The sequence below is a fragment of the Coffea arabica genome, chromosome 9e (assembly GCF_036785885.1).
Source record: "Coffea arabica cultivar ET-39 chromosome 9e, Coffea Arabica ET-39 HiFi, whole genome shotgun sequence".
Lineage (NCBI taxonomy): Eukaryota > Viridiplantae > Streptophyta > Magnoliopsida > Gentianales > Rubiaceae > Coffea > Coffea arabica.
Genome location: NC_092327.1, coordinates 40,888,760 through 40,908,572, shown reverse-complemented (window position 1 = coordinate 40,908,572; position 19,813 = coordinate 40,888,760). Strand labels below are relative to the sequence as shown.

At 37.4% G+C, this 19,813-nt stretch overlaps 2 protein-coding genes across 5 annotated transcripts; both read right to left on the bottom strand.

The window, feature by feature from the left end:
• Positions 1-869: 869 nt before the first annotated feature.
• LOC113709386 (expansin-like A2) lies at positions 870-3,615 on the bottom strand. Of its 2 annotated transcripts, XM_027232135.2 has the most exons (6): positions 3,239-3,615; positions 2,980-3,089; positions 2,600-2,781; positions 1,572-1,704; positions 1,183-1,474; positions 870-1,081 (listed from the first exon to the last, which is right to left on the bottom strand). In XM_027232135.2, the coding sequence occupies exons 1-5, from the start codon at positions 3,372-3,374 to the stop codon at positions 1,211-1,213; spliced, it is 825 nt and encodes a 274-aa protein (XP_027087936.1). In that variant the 5' UTR covers positions 3,375-3,615; the 3' UTR covers positions 870-1,081; positions 1,183-1,210. The 2 variants fall into 2 exon arrangements, with proteins under 2 accessions (XP_027087936.1, XP_071922646.1); XM_072066545.1 differs by having other exon boundaries at positions 870-1,474; positions 3,239-3,596.
• A 3,144-nt stretch (positions 3,616-6,759) lies between these two features.
• Positions 6,760-14,512, bottom strand: LOC113710470 (alanine--tRNA ligase, chloroplastic/mitochondrial-like). 3 transcript variants are annotated; one of them, XM_027233498.2, is made up of 13 exons: positions 13,998-14,506; positions 13,336-13,437; positions 13,015-13,223; positions 12,572-12,750; positions 11,418-11,496; positions 10,982-11,116; positions 10,669-10,818; positions 10,338-10,448; positions 9,334-10,251; positions 8,881-9,153; positions 8,035-8,244; positions 7,597-7,754; positions 6,760-7,229 (listed from the first exon to the last, which is right to left on the bottom strand). In XM_027233498.2, the coding sequence occupies exons 1-13, from the start codon at positions 14,110-14,112 to the stop codon at positions 6,893-6,895; spliced, it is 2,976 nt and encodes a 991-aa protein (XP_027089299.1). In that variant the 5' UTR covers positions 14,113-14,506; the 3' UTR covers positions 6,760-6,892. The 3 variants fall into 3 exon arrangements, with proteins under 3 accessions (XP_027089299.1, XP_071922031.1, XP_027089301.1); XM_072065930.1 differs by lacking the exon at positions 13,998-14,506 and having other exon boundaries at positions 13,116-13,223; XM_027233500.2 differs by lacking the exon at positions 6,760-7,229 and having other exon boundaries at positions 7,665-7,868; positions 13,998-14,512.
• Between the last annotated feature and the right edge of the window lie 5,301 nt (positions 14,513-19,813).

Below are 19,813 nucleotides of genomic sequence, written 5' to 3'. Positions count from 1 at the left end.
TGCCCGTTAATTTTACCGATTTCCGTCAGGTTTACAATTTAGTTCAAAGCATGAGGTATCGAATTGTATATTTTGAAACCATAGGGGGTTTATTTGTATAATAGGTTTATTACATGGGATTTTTTTTATTTTTTATCCAATATATTTACAAGGTTGACTCTTTCTTTTCGAGTGTCAGGTTTGTCAAAATTGACGTAGATGAGATAAAACTAACTAAGAACAAAGCTAATTATTAAACACTTCAACTTTGGATGTTTTCTTATTATGTTATTCAGTTAGCCTTTTTTGACATTTCCTTCTATGCTCTTAATTAACATATGTAGAAGAAATACTATGTGTATTTAAAAATTAACTTTATTTTCGTGTAGGGTATGAAAGCATTTGTTTATGCGTAATTCTCCTTCAACTGATATGATACTTACTTTATATACATATTTTTTTTAATAACTTATATCTGTAATACTTTCTGCTTTCTCAATTTTATTGTATTTTTTAAAAAAATTATATAAAAAATTTTAAATAGAGGCACCCATCACTCGCGCGTTGCGCAGGCTTTCATCCCCTAGTTTATTTCATATTAAAGAAAGGGAATGCCAATTGTTGGTTGTTGAAACCCGAATGCAAAATGACTATTTTATGGTCTCGTTTAAGACGCAAGCGTCTTTGAACCTCGTACATTTCCAAATGCACCATCCCCCCATTGTTTGGGAAAGTGTACAAATTTTTTTTTTTTATCCTCTCAGGGCTTGTTACAGCAGTACATTTCACTCCTCCTGTTAAATCTCAACACACTAAACATGATAATTGCCTTGGAAATAAATTACAAAAGCACAATAGTCCATAAAGGATTAAAGGAGTACTGGAAGAACTGAAGAAATGACGTTTTAATGTATAATCGTCTTTATGTGTTACAAGTCACAATACAAAGTGCAGAATATACAGGGGCACAAAATTTTTCCTAGCTATGATGGGAAATGCGAATGCCGACCCTCCTCTTTTACGCTCTGCTTCTTATTTGGCAACGAAAAAATACACTCCTCCCTCCACTTTCAGCTTGTCCCAGAGTTGTGGAAAGGATACACTAACAATAATAATTGCAGTAGTGAGTAAAAGTAAGTGCAGGAAATCTAAACCAAGCTTTAATGTTTATTCAGTAAGTAAGTAACATCAGTGGGTAATTACTGAAGTTTAACGAGCGGTAGGGAAGAGATTATATTAAACGGGCGGTGGCTGGCCAGCTTCCATCATCACAAGGAGAACAACCCTCTTGAGCAACATCAGTGATCTGGACACCGGAATCGTAGACCATCCCATTCTTCCAATCCGCAGGTAACGCATTTTTAGCCCACACAAACTTGCCATCGTAGCCAGCCGTCACCACCACCCGGAGCTGCAACGCCCCGCCTGGAACTCTGCTGCTATCCCAGACAGCGCCGTAGTTTCGGCTCATGAAAGTCCAGTTTGGTGAATCAACCTGTGTCAAATTCATCAACCAAAATACCAATCAGAATCTAATTTCCTCCTGACAAAGAGATGCAACAACTGATCAAATGCAGGGTTGGAGTGTTTACCTGAGCCACATCAACACCCACGATCTCCGTCTGGCCACCTTGGTACAAGAACTTAATGGCTAGATAATTATTACGCTTCTGGCTTGATTCTTCCACGCGAATGCCCAGATTCCTTCCGTAATCACAAGGAACCCTGCTCCAACCAAAACCAATCATTCATGTGCACTTCATTTGCTAGTTAGCACTCTACTATGTTTATGTTTATGGACACTCCAACCAGCCAACCAACCAAAATTTAAGAAGACAAACAGCATATATACATATGTATGTGGTAGGTATGGCTTTCCAAGTGGATCTCAAAGTCTGAACATCAACAAATGTAATCAGATCATTGTATTTGCCTTTGTAGTAGTAATTAAGCGTAACGGTCATGTTACGACCTCTACAGCTAAGCTAGCTGCATATTTCCCGGACAAAAGGGCCCCGACCTGACGCGAATGCTAATGGGCTGCTTTAGGCCCACATTACATCTAAGCTGTGTTAGTATTAAGTGTGTTTGGATAAATGAAACATTTCGCTTATATTATAAACATATTTTTTAATATTTTTAATCATTTTTTTTATTTCACATACGTCATATCACAATTTTAAATGATACTTTATCCAAAGTGTTAGCAATAATCTTAATTTGAACTTTACTAACACAAAGACAAAACGGTCGAATTAGTCCGGCCCCACAACACAATTAATTAGTTTATCCTATTAGGAACTAATGATGGAGTTCCTAAACCACCACCCACAACAGCACACACAAACCACCAAACCCCCCCCCCCCCCCAAAAAAAACCAAAAAAAATAAAAAATAAAAAAAAGACCTAGAGTTCTAAAAGAGCTATCTACATAGTGGAAAATGTTGTTGCAGTTGGTATTGTTAGGTACTACAAAAATGGTATCTTCTGGTCCCTCTGAAAAATTTTTAATAAAAAAGTGCCTTGCACGGATTGAGCTGTGTTGTAGCAGCAGCAGTATTATACTAACAATATAATATCACAAGTACTAGTAACATAGGATTGGTGGTGAGTGGTGACCTCTTGTATTCGACGTCAAGGATGCCAAGCTTCAAAATGTCTTGATCCTTGCCCTGCACAGCCATGGCCCTGAAAGCTCTGCTGCTAAGCACAAAATCCGTCTCATTATTGTTTTTATTAAGATCGGTGACGATCACCTTGGCCCCTTGCTTGGTACAGAGCTGTGTGTTCTTGCATCTTATCTGCAATCGCAATCTTTCATTGATAAGTATGCAGGTATAAATAAGTTAGCAGTGTTATTATAGCTTGATCATTGTTCAAGATCATGGCAACCTTGATGGAAAACAGTTGAACAATACTGCTACTGAAAAAGGAAATTAACCCAAAAAAAAGAAAGAAAGAAAAGGAATTTGAGTGGAGTGCGAAAAATAAGTGTGTACCTGAAAACATGCACCGCAACCTGCTCCATCTTTGTAAATGGCAGGAACAGCAGCCGCAAGATGGCCAGCGTTGAAACTTGTGGCCATTGAGCCATACCCACAAGCACCAGCTGCATTAATTTGATGATAGCAGCATTATCTCAGCGACAAACGAGGAAAGAAACGGAGAAAAAGTTTACATGTATAGGAGATGTTGATCATTTAAGAAATTAAACAAAATGTGTGTTGATGAGTGAGCGAGCGAGCGAGTGACACGTACATTGAAGTGCAGATGCTTTGTTGAAGAAAGCAGCTTTGGTGCGGTGGACGCAGCGATCACAAGCTGTGGCCGTAGAGGAGGAGGATATGAGAAGCAACAGACATAATAAACAAGCAAGGTCGACGACTGCAGGCATTCTGGGAGATGTAATTGTCTAATGCCTCACCTACTATCTGCCTAATTTTTTTTGTTGTACTACTAGTGTATTATATATGGAACCTAGCGAGCGAGTTCTGTCAACCAACCAGATGAGATCGTGTAATTATGTAGTAATACAGAAAGAAAGGGGATCAAAGAGGAGAGAAACAGAAGAGTAGAAGAGAGGAATCAAGAGGGGTGTACTGTAACTGTACTCGTCTCTTGGTCTTGGAGAGTACAACACTGAGGAGTGATGATGGGATATTTATAGCATACCTTTGAATTTGGGTGGGGTGTTTTATTTATTTATTTCATCATTCTTCTTCCTCCTCTTCTTCTTCTGCTGGGGTGGCATACGATACGATACCAGTAATAGTATATTTTACAGTGACGATAAAGTGGATAGCAATTGGCTCTTTCACTAACACTACTGTAGTTCTTGAAAGTAAGAGAGAGAGAGAGAGGGGATTCCATTCACCTCAGCATCAAATATCAATGGGGCACACGCGGCTGAGACAGAGAATATGGAACCAACGCTGCCGTTGGATTGGGGTGGGGTGGGCACTGGGCACAGGGCTGGGGACCCTTCCCTCTCTCGTTTGACAAATAGCCTATCCTTGTGTTCCTCAAGTCGGTCGGTCAGCGTGGACTCCGAACTTCTCCTCACCACTTTGGGTGCTATTCACTGCGCCCACCGACTCTCTCCCTCCCACCCCCCCCCCAATCTCTCTCTCTCTATATATATATATACACACACGTATCATCCCGTGCTGGTAACAGCTGGTAACAGCTGGTGCGTTTAACAGTTGCTTTGAAAGTTTGTTTGGATTGCATTTTTGTAAAAAAATTACTGTAACAATTTGATATATGCGACGAAAAAAAGTGATTGAAAAATATGTTCACGAAAAATGTTTAAAAAATTACAATCCAAACACACCGTAAATGTTGTGGACAATTTAATCAAGCAACAAATTTCCAGACGCTGTACTCTGATCAACCCTGATAACCATGGGTAAATCTTTTTTTTTTTTTTTGTCGAAACTATAGATGTCCTATAACCTAATCTAGCCTAGTTTAAGGGGAAGGGGAGGGGGTTCGATGTGAGTACAGACTCCATCGATGAAGGTCAATTAAGACCGCCACAAATTGTGGCAAATTTGTGGGAGGCAGGGATTGAACCCCTGACCTCCAACATCACCTTTAATGGTGATGACCACCGGACCAAATGGCCAGTGACAACCATGGGTAAATCTAGGAATGGGTCTTTTCTTTGTTATTTTTTTTTTTGTTAAAAAGAACAAAAATGAAAAGACGAGAGATAATCACCAGCCTTTGGACTAGTGGACATCATTAATGCATTAAACCTTGATGGGGTGTGAGGCAAGGTTTGGTAAGGTTTAAAACTTTTCCTCCCACTAATTTGTCACAATTAAATGTGACCTTATTTAAAAAATTCAGGTGGATCAGTCCAGTCCGGTGATGGTTCAGTCCCCTTCGAGTTATCCCAGGATCTCTTCAGGTCCTCATTCTCCCTATAACGTAGGAAGCTATCGTATCGACAGAAAAAAAAAAAAAAAGAAAAGAAAAGACGAGAGACGATGAGTCAAGTGCGGGTGTTTTTTGTTAATGAACTGGAAGCTAAGCTAAGCAGGACACTAACGCGGATTTAAAAAGCAGAATTCTGAGTTTAGCTGTCATCCACATATTAGTAATTGGAGTTTGGCATGGACCAATGGCAATGATTAGTACTTATTCTTCTCTTTTTTCTTTTTTTTTTAAAAAAAATTTGGAATTGCCCATTGAATGGGATAGATAGGGACAAATCTTTACGCTTAAAAAAAGGACTTTTCTTCCGCTAAATAAGAAAAGCTGACGTGTTTCCTTGTTGAGAAGATAGGGCACACATCATACAATTACGACAAACCCACGACATCTTGGGTGAAAGTTGTTATGATTGCTTCACTCATCCTATGCACAAGTACCCGTCTCCAGAGATTTACTAACAAACTAAACTATTTTTAAAAATATTTTTGACAAAAACACAAATCCAAATCGGCCGGCCCAATCTAATTCGAAGACCCAATCTAATTCCAAGACCACCGACATAACAGCTACTCAGTTAGAGAGAGGACCTTTTTGTCTTCCCCTGTTTCTAGCAGAGCAGTAATGCAAATGGGCAGTACGCGTCCACCGTCTTTCTCAGGTCACTGTGATGTGAATTCACATTTCACAATTGTTGTACCAATCTTGACCGAACCAATTGCTACTTACTACAAAGTAGTAATGCATATGTGGTTGTAGTATTTTTAAAAAAAAAAAAGAGTTAAAACTCAGTAATAAACAACTCTTAAGTTTAGGGACGGCAACGAGGGCGAGTGCTTGCCCACAGGAGAAGTAATGAGGTGGGGGATGGGGCGGGACGGGAGCGGAGACAGGGAAAATTTTTCTCCCGTTGTTTTAAATGAGCCGGGGGTGGGGGATGATACCTCGTCCCGTCCTGTCCACTGTTTCAATTTATTAATATAAATAAATGTAATATATTATATAATTTAATAATAATAAATTTAAAATATTTGACAACTAAATATAACTTTTATCCCATTTTTATTCAAATTTTTAATTGATATTTAGCAAAATTATGTTACGCGTTCTATGAGTATTTCCAAATATTATCTATACAATCTAATTAAATTTCTTAATTTTCTTGATCTTTTATTTCGACACTTTTTTTGTTTCATTTTCCTATTTTCACTGTTTTCAGCTTCGTATCTTATTTTATTTTATTTTATTTTTTAAATTTAACTTTGATCTATTGAATAAAGACTTCTAGAAAAAAAAAATCTAATTATCACTCGTGAAAAAAAGTGGGGTAGGGTGAGGCAGGGCAGGTGGTGGGGGAATTGAGGCAAGGAGTGGAGCATGGGCGAGGGAGGGATCCCCGCCCCCTTTGCCATCCTTACTTGAAGATCTCAAATTTCTTTCTCGACCATTATTACAAAGCATAACACTTTAGTCAATAATTGCTTCCACATTGTGTAATTTGATATACACACTACTCAGCAACTGGCATCCATCTACGAGCTAGCAACAAAAGATCAACTGTCTCACTTTTTTTTGTCACGCTCTCTCTTATTTTTTATTATATTATTATTTCTCCTTTATAAACATCATATTTTAATTCTTTTTGTATCTTTAAAATCCAATACCTATTAACTGAATAACACAAAATTTAATAAACTCAAAATTCAAAATGCATAAAAAAAGGAGATTTTTTTACGAATCTTCTACTGTATTTTTTAATTTTTTATTATATATTACTTTTTTGAGAGTTATATATATTTTGTACTCAATTAACAGTAATTGAATTTTAAGGAAACAAAAAAGAAATAAAAATATAATATTTATGAAAGAAAAATAGTAATATAATAAAAAGTGAAGCATAGAGTGAGGCAGAAAATCCGTTGCGCAAACTAGTGCCTGTATAGCTTATTCCCCGGATTTATCTCTCTGAAGTTCTTAACCTGCCTTCTCGGATATAATCGCTATCAGATCTTGTCGAGCTTTTTCCAAGGCACCTAACAGGTTCTCAGGCTTCCTTCCACCCGCCTGAGCAAAATTAGGCCGCCCTCCCCCTCCTCCTCCGCACATCTTAGCTACAGGCCCTATGAATTTTCCTGCTTGCAATCCCAGTTCAACAACTCCTGGACTAAAAGCAGCGATGAGACTCACTTTTTCTTCGCCCGGGCGGGACCCCAAGAACACGGCTGCTGGATCCTGCAATGCATCCAATAGATAGTCGGCAGCACTCCTCAGCGCATCCCCATCAACATCATCCATCGACTCAACTAGCACCCTGGGTGACCACATATCACAACAAACATCAGAATCAGCCACCTCTTTTGGTGTCACGCTTCATCTGGATTCTTCAATCAGTTCCATTTCAGACACTATAGTGAAGACAAATAAAACAGGAATTCCACGTTGAAGTGCCCATAAAATTTTGCTATCAAATTGCTCCATGTGATTAGTCAGATGTGACCGAAACCCCTTTGGAATCCGAAGCTCGTAACACTTGAAGAGCCCCGGTGTTCTTTGAATTCTCGTTTTTAAGTTCAAAAGCTAAAATATTTCTCCATATGATGTTTTCAGTAACTTCACTTGATTAACCCAGCTACACTTAATTTGTCAGCATGTATATGCAGAATGAGTAATACTTTTACCTGATTTCTCTTGAAGTTCCAACAGACAATGCTTTGCACGTAATTGTTGAGGCTTTGAAGATTGCTGCTTTAGCATTTGCAGCAGAAACTTCATTTCTTGCGGCTCGTAATTCTTCCAAAAGTGCCTCCACTCTAGTTGTGACGTCTTCAGCTTTTACCTTCACCAATACTGAGTTTTAGTTCCAACAGATGAAAACAGCTAGTAATGATATTCAACTTCTTCCTCGTTTAGAAAGATCCAGTCAAAAAACAGAATGAGAGGATTTGTTCATCTGAAACTAAGAAGACAAAACCTCAAAGTACTTTGTTACTCTCACGCTGGATAAAAAGTCAAATTTCAGTCAAAAGATGAAAAGAACTTCTCGCAAATATCTGCATGGCAACAAGATACAACTTCAAAACTTTTTAAGCAGTGAATTGAGTGAAAGTAAAGCATACTTTGAGAGTCGAGCAAAGCTGCTTCATATAATTATCTCTGGCGAGGATATGCTCAATAAATGCATCCCCAGCAACAGCTTCTATTCGCCTGATTCCACTTGCAATCCCCTGTTCAGATATTATCCTAAACCCACGCAGCTCAGAGGTGTTGTTGACGTGGGTGCCCCCACAGAGTTCCATAGAGACCCCTGGGACCTCTACAACGCGTACCTGTGGGTCATGAAGGTACTTAAAGGTTCAAAAACAGCAAACCTCGAGGCTAAATCTACTTTTCCCCGTTGGCATTAGAAGGATGTTACTCCTCAGAAGTAGCATATATCAAACCTATTTCTTTTACTCATAGATTGCAGTTTTGTCAATCAAAGCACTAGGTCATTGAACATCCGTTACAACCTATATTTCCTATTGGCAGAAACCAGTTTTTAACTCCAAACAGGTTTGATTTCTTTTTTGGCTGCTTTACCAAGATAAAAGAATCTGGGATTTGTACAATACAAGTAATTTCAAATGCATTACAAATTATAACAAATAGTAGGTTAATTGTTGATTTAAATTGTCTAAATGTAAGCATGTTTTGCTGATCTTCCAGGAATCCTCTTGTCTTAAAGATTCAATAGGAAAAAGCATAGCAGATAATTTTTCTTCATGTATTAAACTTCCATGGGAGCAGCCAGTAGCAAAAGTTTCACCTGTAAGTATGGCATTTAGAAAATGGTTAACTAAATCCAGATCCATAGGTTTTCTCCAGACTCCAAACCAGATTTGTATTTTCTCGTAATTCTACCTGGATATGCAATGCAGACCATTCAATATACGTATTGAAAGTTGTAGCTAAGGAAGTTATACCTGATCTGCATATTTTTCTCCAAACATGGCAATAGCTCCTGCTCTTTTAGCATTCGTCAAAGGCATAACTTTTGTTTCAAGAAGTGTTGAATCCGAAATCCATCTATTTATAAGGCCTTCAATTTCCATGAGCTCATCATCCATAACAGGTCGGTGGAAATTGAAATCGAACCTAAGGCGGTCAAAAGCCACCAGGGAACCAGCTTGTGATGTTTCCTCACCTAGTACTTGTTTTAGTGCTGCTTGGAGCAAATGAGTAGCGGTATGATGAACCTAGAGAACCAAAAAATGTCAAAATTGTGTGAGGCTGGAAAGACAAGAAAATTCTGAAACCAGCTTAACATCCATAATACAATCTACAATAAACTGCAAAATCTGCCAACTGCAACATTGGCTTCTACAGTCCCACACCAATTTAAAATGGATGCTAGCTTGCAGCAATATAAGCAGTACCTTAGCCCTTTGCCTCAGCTTTGCATCCACTGCAGCTTCAACTTCGAAGCCAACCTCTATAACACCTTGTGTGACAGTGCCTTTGTGAAAGAATATGTTCCCTTGAGATTTCTGAACATCGTTTATCTCAACAGCAGCTTTCTGATGGTTTCCAGCGTTGGAGACATATAAAATACCATGATCTCCAATTTGACCTCCAGATTCAGCATAAAATGGGGACCTATTCAGTAGAACTTCTACTTCATTTCCTTCGGAAACTTGAATGACAGGATTGCCATTTACCAATAGACCCTCAATCACTGCATTTGCGCAAAGGGTGTCATACCCAACAAATTCCGTGTCTGGAACCTTTTCTGTCAAATCAGCACTATTCTCAACCCCTAGTTTGATGACATTGTGTGCTGCCTGAGATTGGCGTTTTTGGTTCTCCATCTCAGCATCAAAACCATTCATATCAATACCTACACCACGTCCATCAGCGACTTCCTTTGTTATTTCCACAGGAAACCCGTATGTGTCATACAATAAAAATGCATCCTTGCCAGATAGACAAGGAGCAGTCCCACTTTTCTCCGAATCTAGCAATGCCTCAGCTAACATTTGCTCCAGAAGCTTTTCTCCTCTCTCAAGTGTCTGTACAAAACGTAGCTCCTCCCTCTTCAATTCCTCAAAAATGCGGGCAGCTCTATTCTTGACATCTGAATCAATATGCGTACTTAATTGAATCACTCTTTCTGCAAGAACTGGTAAAAATGCACCTTCTATGTCCCCCAGACCATCTCCCTTAATTCCGAGTAACCTGCCCATTCGAACAGCTCTTCTGATAAGCCTCCGTACTACATAGCCTCTACCAATATTGGATGGGATGACCCCATCTGATATAAGATAAACAATTGCACGCATATGATCTCCAATAGTCTGAAAACAGTAGAAACGGCAGAATAACAACAAGAACAAAGATAAAAGCATGGTATAATTTATGAATAAATTCTTCTTTCACATACTTTGAGATATCTTTGGGTACAATCATCTGCAACAGCATATGAGACATTTGCCAATTCAGACGCCTTCTCTATAATTGGAAAGATTAAGTCAGTTTCATAATTGTTCGGAACCTGCAGATTCAAAGTTTACAACATGAATAATTTGCTATTGAAACAGTTGATCCATTTTACAAGTTACAAATGGAAATTCAGTTGATCGGAACAGCCAAACTTGAACAACCTCTCAATGCTGACTGACAGTAATGCTGACACAACCAGTAATAAATATCGTCTCTTTGACATCAACTAAGTTGTCATTCCTTAGGACATCAATGTTTGGCTAAGCAACTACCTTCTGAAGAATTCGAGCCACGCGCTCTAAGCCTAGCCCCGTATCTATATTCCTCTGCTTTAAGGACTCAAGTGAACCATCATCCTTCTTGTTGTATTGCATGAAAACAAGATTATAAAACTCTATAAATCTGGTATCATCCCCGAGATCCTGAATATCATCAGAGCAGAACAGTGAAAATAACAAAGAGAAAAATGTAAGTAGAAATATAAATTCTGATTTGTACTTTATAAATAATGTTCAAGAATCAAGAGAATAACTACAGGAAAAAAGAAAAGGCAGCATTTGAAAGTTTAACTTGATCAAAACTTACGACATTTGACTCTCCCCTCTCAGGATGAAAATCATAATAAATTTCCGAGCACGGGCCACATGGACCAGTTACTCCACTGCTCCAAAAATTGTCATCTTCCCCAAGTCTTTTTATACGCTTTGCAGGAACACCGACCTGAACCAAGAAAGTATATAAAATTAAGTCAATAGCACTGCCAACTCTGCCTCCACTCAAATCAAATAGTCAGTATGTGTTTAGTATTTTGTGGCACAGTTAGACATGCAGCCGCAATGGTTAAAATCTATCTAATTTGACAAGAATAGGTTCTTCCAGGAATAAGGAAAATATTCTTTGATGATTAAAAAACTAGTGAAGCAAAATATCTACAAAGAATAACATGCAGATAAGATGCAAGACACAGATCCTTGGAATGAACATAAATCAACGTCGAAAAAATATAATGTTCCTGGCATACTTCATCTTGCCAGATTGCAAAAGCCTCATCATCATCTTCATAAACGCTAATCCATAACCTGTCAGCTGGCAATCCAAACCTATAAATAAGCCAAAAGAAAAATAATTTGAAATGGTTGTGAACTGTTGTAGACTAATCTAGCTTTTCATATCAGAGATCTAAATTACTTTTCAAGTCCAACTTGCAGCAGCAATTCCTGACGAATATTACGGGAGTTGCAGGAAATACAATGTGGAATACAGAAAAAGATATTTCAATAGTAGGAAAGATACCCACATGAAACAGTACAACATAGGGGAATGATTTGGTATGCCAAGCTCAGAGAAATACCAAGCATCACTAGGTGAGCTATTAAATTTCACGGAGGGAATTACTGTTTTAATAAAAACCAAACCGTGATCAAGGAATTTTAATCTGGATACAGAGCTGCATCTGTAGGCTGATAATGTAATCTAATGACGCAGAATATAACAAGCATCCATAAAAAAATACATTTTCATAATATTAAAATTGTCTGGATGAGCTGCAATTTGGAACCTACAAATACTTCAGCAAGTCCAATACTTAATTTACGGACCCTTACAGGTAAAAGCAATAAAAAGAGTTGACAAAGTTGTTTGCACTCATCAATAAAAACAAAACTTAGTTGATAGATTGTGGTAAGAAAATCTAATAATGTAAAAGCAGATAGAGGTCTCTCCAAAAGAATAACAAAACAAAATTTAGTTGATCAACTATGGTAGGAAATTACTAAGTTAACAAAACATGCCTACTTAGTATCCTTTGAATGATCCAACAAGACAAAAAGGTCCTGCTCCCTCCTTCCCAAGCAAAAAAAAAAAAAAAAGAGTGCAAACAAAAGGCAGAAAGCAAAATGATTCAAAACAGATCCAGTGAAGACTTGCTACATAAGGGTTGATTAGCACATGATGGCAAGAAAACTGAAAGTTCATCATCCATAAAAAAAAAGATGCATATATACATATGTATATATGTACAGGAAAAAAAAATTATAAGTTGTGGATGTCACTTAATTGATTGTGTAACCCATAATCATGCAACTAACATGAGATAAATTGCAAAAGTAATTTTAAAGATCCTGTCATTAATGATTTATTGACTAAAACATGGAAATGAAAAATTGCAATACTTACTCAATTGTGGAGAGCTCCCAGGCCCATTTAATTGCTTCCTTCTTGAAGTAATCCCCAAAACTGAAATTCCCAAGCATCTCAAAAAAAGTATGATGACGAGATGTTTGGCCTACATTCTCAATGTCATTTGTACGTATGCATCTTTGGGAAGTTGTAGCTCGAGGAACTTCTCTGGGCACCTGAGCAATAATGCACTACCATAGTTAGAGTAGCATCAAGAGTTGCATTACATGTAACTCTATATAGAGAAAATAACCACAAAATGGTACATGAAAGAGCTAGACTAATTATCATAGTTTAAAATGCATTAATGCTAGGTGTAATGTTCTCCCGCAGGGGGAAAAAGGAACAAGTTTCCCTTAGTGTGAAGGGATTTAGTGTTTGCAGCTTCAGTAATTCAACATGTTTGATTTTTTCCAAGGAAAAAAAAAACTTGAAAACACCTTTCCAAGAAATATGGGCTTGAACTGAAGCATTCCAGCAATTGTTAGTAAGACAGTTGGATCATCTGGCACAAGAGAAGCACTAGGAAGAATCTTATGACCTCTGGCAGCATAAAATTCAAGAAATCGCTGGCGAATGGAGTCACCACTATTGGGGAGATCCTTAACTTGATCTCCAACAAGTTTCTTAGTCGCGGGTTGCACTGAAGCTGAAATCAAGATCCTAAAACGTATTATACCTCTAGAAATGGAGCATCTGAAAAGAAACCATGGTTTCATGACACAAGAATCAAGATGAAAACAGGAAAAGATATTGCGTACCTCTTGCTGTTAAGTGTACTCGCCCAGAATGCACAGAACAGGAGCTATTAGGATAAACAAGCTCCAGTGACTGTAAAACAAAGCCAGGAAAACTCCTCCAACCTGTTGTTGATGTTAATGATAAATTATTATACTTTTAAAGGTGCTAAACCAATAAGAAAATGAAATGGTATACTCCTACGCAATTTAAACGAACTTTTATAACAGAAAAGAATCCAAGCCCCATAATCTGAAGTATAAACTAATGAAATTCCAGATGCAAAACTAATGAAATTTGATAACTTTGACCACTAAATAATGAAGCTACTCATATTAATCTCTAAAGATGAGTAGGACAAGCTGAAACAAATATAAAGAACAATTTTCTATCGAGTACCTGAGGTGTGTCAAGGTTGGATGATTCCACTTAAAGCTATAACAACATGAAGCGATCCCCAGTAAAATACTAAGATGACAGTCACCGAGGCCCTATTTCTCGGAACTCCATTTTGGGTATAGATTACTTTTGTTGTACAAGTTCCAGTTACCGTCTAAGTACACTACTATTTGGGGGTTATCCGAAACAAAATACCAAACAAACCTAAATTGATCACCATCAAGATTAAGAGATGGATAAACAGCATAAAAGTAATAAACTTAGATAGAGGAGGGACTAGACTTACCAGTGGAAGAGGGAGGATAGCAATGGGATTGGGGGACACGGAATCTTGAAGCGGGAAAAGGGACTAGGAGAGCTGCTTTCCCGCCAAAGCTGCAGGGCACCTTCAAACTCCCCATCTTACTTGCCACTTTTACCTTCAAATTTGGTGGGTAGTTATGTCCGTCGCATATGGCCTCTACTCTACTCTCGTCTCTTCTCTATTATGGGGGAATGGAGGGCAGAGGTACAACTCAGAAGTTCTTCTTACCTCCTGGGAATGATGGGATATCATGTCCACATAGTTACGATCAATCTCCTCTCCATTTTCCCAGCCCTCAGGAGGTCCCTGATTCCTTTGGCTACTACCTCCAATTTTTACTTATCCTAAAGGAGCATTAGGATATTCCGCTACTCCTTCAGTCAGCAGTTTTTTTTTTTTTTTAAATAACTTCCATCAATAAAGCTTAGATTTTGTCTCTTCTTCTTCTTCTTCTTCTTTTCTCTTCTTTTGGTTGGCGGAGAGGGTAGGGGTGAGGGTAGCTATACGTGGGGAGTATTAGAGTCAAAGGTTTGAGAACCCATGGATAATTGACCTACCTGCATTTTTTTTTAATTTTTATATATAGACACAAAATATGATTTTTTAAAAATAAATAAGTAATTTCGTTTTTCCAATTTGAGAGAGTGCAATTGGTTTATAAGTTTCATTTATAAAGGTTATGACTTTGTTTTTTAGAATATAATTTAATTGATCTAGAATTAATAAAAAAGGGTAATGCTTATTGCACTTTATTTTCCTCGTGCAAAATTTTTATCTTATTGAATTATTTATACATCAAGAAGGGAGGGTTGGATTAGATGATAATGTAAGAGAAATTGTAAGTAAGGGGTCTTAGGTTCAAATTCAAGATCTCCCACTTATGCAAAAAAAAAGTCCTAATTTTAAAATTTCATATTTAGCTCAAAAGCATTTGATTAAGAACATTGAAGTTGAGGAATGATTCGAACCTTTTATTGAATTACAAGGAAATTAATTAATGGATTTTAATGTAATTGTATTGGTTTCTGGATGATTGTAGTTTCTCTTTTTTTTTTTGTTTTATTTTTTTATGAATGTGTATTTGTAGGCCTGGGACTTTTTTTTTTGGTTGATTACGCGTTGATTGTCAGATGAACATGTGGAATACAAAATCAAATTAGTACACCGTTGTTTTTAGAGTAAATCTTATATACACTGACAGTGCATACACTATCACCGTTGGATCCATGACACATGTGCAAAAATTGAATTTCAAATTCAAATTTTGTGTAGTTGTAATCCATCCAACACTGACAGTGTATACTCTATCAATATAGAAAAGATTAATCATTTTTTTTATACCAAAAAACTAAATAATAAAAGAAATGGAGCTTTCAATTGTCCGACCTTCTCCCAACGAATACTCTATTTCTGAATATCCACTAATATGCGGGACTTAAAGAATGGCTCACCTACAAGGTGTTGGACAAACACTCATCTCATATATACCCACTCCTATTTGGAGTTTTTTTTTTTTTTTTTGGAGGGGGGTTGTTTTTAATCAAACTTCATTAACAAAAATATATATATGGTCGAACTTGAGCCTATTAAATATTAAACCGAATCAAACTCAAGCTTAAATTTTTAGCTCATTAAGGATTGGAACTCAAATTTGAGCTTAAGTCTAAAAAATTTGAATTGAGCTTCGACCATTTATGAACAATAGGGGGAGAAAAATGCTTCGTATGCACATGTTGTGTTCATGCTTCCTGCTTGAATTGATAAGAGCAATTGATGATCTGGAAGTTGACATCTTATTTCCACAGCGGATTCCTGTTGAAATTGACAGAACTGGTCCTTTCAAGTTCTAAATTTCATGTTATAAAGCCTCGAACGTCCGTGTTAGCAGCATGATCAGTTCCAAGAAACTTGTCAAGATGGCCAGGAAATGGCAGAAGTTATCAGCAATTCACCGGAGGAGAATTTCATTTCCAACCAGAGACAGCGAAGACGAAACTTTTAAGAGAGTTGTAGCACAATATCAAAGGTGGAGGCAGCATAGCTGGAGATCTTCAAAAAGATTGGCTCCTATCAATTACTACTACTGGTTATTGCTCGTCATCATCCTTGTGCCAAGAAAGGAGAGATGACCAATTGCTAATCGGCTTTGGAATCATCAGATTATGCAGGCATATATAGCTCTGAATGTCATATTTATTCTTTGATCTTTTCCAGTGACAATTGTCCTGTTGGGAGCTACACTTGGCTCTTTCATCCTCAAAACATGTAGTAGTAATTAGAAACCAATTCATCTGGTGGCAATTAAACCATAAATTCAGGCTGCCATTTGTATCCGTGGACTAGCTAGCCTAGATCTGTATTGGATGTGGAATAGACCTTGGGCAGATTCCTGAATTATGTCCTTACTCTAGATCAAAGCGCGCCTTTTAAGAGTTTCATACATCAAAATCTCAAGCTACAACGGTTTTATTGTTTTTTTTTTAATGGTCTGGAGGGTATCCTGGAATCACCCGGACTAATCTCTTCCAAGTTAGGCAGAGCTCGCTCCAAAGATGCCCAACAATGGTAGCAAGTGAGTGTCGAACCTGGAACCTTGCTGTAAAGACAGGCGACCGAAACCAGCCGAGCTATCCACTGGGGGCTACAACGGTTTTATTGTGGCATTCTTCTTTTATGTCGTCATGCATGGTCTAAGAATGAATATATAAGGGCTGCACTCCCAAGTTTCAAGTAGTCTAATGTCCCCCTTTTGTAATATATGTGATTTGTACTTCACAATTGATAAGGTGATTTCCGGACTGATGAACCGAGTCTACAGCACAAATATACCTGTCAAGATAGAGACACAACTGGGATTGTGTCCTTCGATCTAGCTCCGATGCTAAATTTAGTTATGTAAGGGATCAGAGTAAAAGCAACATTAGTTGGGAGAAATTAAGTCAAAATCCTCTCTTTTCACTCAAAGGGAGGGGAGTATTTCTAGTAAAGAGATTGACAAGAGAAATGATGAAATCTACTTCTCGCTACTTGCAAGTAGTCAACCTAGGGCGGCGGTGTCAAAGGTAGGTTTGGACATGACAGCGGCGGTAATCATATCAGCCTGTCTGGCATGAGTCAATTTTTGCCTGTAGATATCGGACGTCGAGTAATCAGACATATCCAACTGATCGAAGTGGACTCACCTCGAGAGTACGAAGATGATGATGAATAACAAGATAGCCGAGGTGGTCATCTCGATCGAAAACATATTAGGTTGAATCACCTCGACGATGAGTCTAGTCGAGTCGAATAATCTGAGGTGAGTGTACACAACAACTGACATTGAACAATCCTCACGAGAGAGCAAGCATAGACCATCAAAGGTAATTTTCCCCAACCTATTTTTCAGAGAGACGACGGAATTCTGAAACCTAATCAAGATCATGGTTTCTACCAAAAAAAAAAAATCAAGATCATGGTCAAAAAAGAAATGGGTACAAGTAATTGGCCGTCGCATTTCTAGGACAGCATTTTTCAAAGGGTACTTAATCAACACTAGCGAAAACATCAACATGGTATGAAAGTGAAAAAGATTTGTAGAAGATGGGGTTCCCTCAACTGGAGGAAAAGTTTTAGGTCCAAGATCCAACTTGTGCAGCTCCGGCAAGTGGATTTCATAATGGTTGACTTTTCCCACTTTGGCCTGAGGTGGATGGTCACTACATGGATAGAAAGTCGTCCAAAGCTGTGATAAAAGTTAATTTAACTTCGGACATTCAAAAGTTGGAAAAATTTGTGAAATCAAGGAGAGACAACTTTCTCCGTAGTAGTAGTTTCTAGCTAGTGAAGCTGGAAATGTATTCCGTGCTTTCTGAAACTTGAAAAAAGAAAACGAATACCAATAAATTTTCTATTCTGTTTGAATTGCTATTTTTAAAAATATTTATAAAAAAATATATTGTAACGATTTAATATATATATAATAAATAATAAATATGTTTATGAAAAACGATCACAATCCAAACAAGAGTAATAATTGGCCGTTGAAATATTCAGCAGAAGTGAGTAGATAGTAAACGACCTGCACTAGCTGCCATTTACAAGTCGCATTTGACGAATGCTCCGTTGCAGCTAGCATACACAATCCCGGAGTTCCAAAACCAAAAGCCAGATGGGTTTGACCTAGGAACAAAAGAACCTAAATGCGAACAACGGAACTAGGGCGTGAAGGGACCGTCATCCCCCAGTTTTAGAAATTCATGTTTTCTTTCTTTAAGATTTTGAGAATTCTCAACATTTTCTATATATATATATATATATATATATATATATATATATATATATAGCTATTTGCTTGCTAAAAGTTTTCAAAAAAAATTCCGTCTTGACTGCGAAGTACGTATAGAAGAGTAGCTAAGACCTAGGAGTAGGACTAAAAGATTTCAAATGCTGTAAAAACCTATGTAGATTATTGATATTGGAGAGGGAAAAATCATACTGGAATCCAGATGTCGATCATTACATATCCGTATTACTGTCGTATTAAGTACATATGCAAGTATACTTATAATGGAGGAGCCCAGAGCTACGAGGGACCATTTCCAGGTCAACGGGTAGTGGTTCCATGCATGGAAGTCCCGTTTGGGATTTGGTGCATTCTCACTTGTTTGCCCATTTCTGAAAGTCTTTTTTGCTTGTTGATGTGTACGTGTGTGAAGGAATAATTCGGACTGCATTTATTAATGGATAATTTCAAAACCACTCTCAAGATTTTTGATAATTACACTTAAATACCCTCTAATATTAAAAAGGGATAATTTCAGATACCTCTCCTAAGGTTTTTGATAGTCTCACTCTCCTCTCCTGTGATTTCAAAAATACCACAAACTTCCCCTAAAACTAAATAGGCAGTCTCAAAGTAGACCCAATTCAAAAATACAAACAATAAAAAATGGGGAGTTGGAGAGAGAAACAACTATATACCATAAATGCCCCGATTATCTTGCATTAGTGATTTTATCAATATGACTAAATACTAATTTGCCTATAAACACCTTACACGGGGTGATCTATGAGGTACAATCAGTTTACAAACATGTACATTATGTTAGATGTTAGTTACTTGCATGTTTCTATATTGGTTAAAGGCTTCTAATTTATCATTAATTACATTAACTGTGTTTATAACTAACTTCACCAAATTTGTCCTGATAATCACGAAATATTAGCTAACTTGTGAGGGTATTTAAGTCTTTTTGGCCATGATGATGTAAGAAATGGGACCTAAAATTCAGACATGGGAGGTTTGTGATATTTTTGAAAACACAGGGGAGGAGAGTGAGACTGTTAGAAAGCTCAGGGGAGGTATCTGAAATTATCCCTATTAAAAATTATGCTACCCTCTCCTTGAATGACAATTTTTTATAACAATTTCAGCCCTTGTCATGAAAAGCCTCCTTAAAAATTGAGAACAAGTACTGACACATGATTTTCTACCAAATTTGCCCTCATTGTATGTAGTAGAAAACATGTACCATTTTTTTTTTATGAAATTAACAAAATAAAAAAAAGGAAAAATATTGGCTTTCCAATGAGCCTCTCAGGGTAGCAAAGAATACATGTAGGAAGTCAGCTTTTGACTATTAAAACCAAAAAGAGCCGTTGCACCATCAATTGTAGTCCTGGCAACATATTAACGAGAGCATATGTGAAAAATATGCATTCTATTTTCCAGAGAAGGCATTGTTTGGTGAAGTTAGTTATGACCTTCACCAAGTATTACAGATTCACACATTGACTAGCACAGAAGTTGAAGAACA

Bases quoted from the DNA above. Each gene is read 5' to 3' on its own strand.
- LOC113709386 (XM_027232135.2), bottom strand. From the start codon at position 3,374: ATGCCTGCAGTCGTCGACCTTGCTTGTTTATTATGTCTGTTGCTTCTC. The intron at 3,090-3,238 runs GTACGTGTCACT...AAATTAATGCAG, and splicing joins CAAAGCATCTGCACTTCAAT to CTGGTGCTTGTGGGTATGGC. The intron at 1,475-1,571 runs GTAAACACTCCA...AATTTGACACAG, and splicing joins TGGGTGTTGATGTGGCTCAG to GTTGATTCACCAAACTGGAC.
- LOC113710470 (XM_027233498.2), bottom strand. From the start codon at position 14,112: ATGGGGAGTTTGAAGGTGCCCTGCAGCTTTGGCGGGAAAGCAGCTCTC. The intron at 12,751-13,014 runs GTGTTTTCAAGT...ATTATTGCTCAG, and splicing joins AGCCCATATTTCTTGGAAAG to GTGCCCAGAGAAGTTCCTCG. The intron at 10,252-10,337 runs GTATGTGAAAGA...TACTGTTTTCAG, and splicing joins GTACCCAAAGATATCTCAAA to ACTATTGGAGATCATATGCG.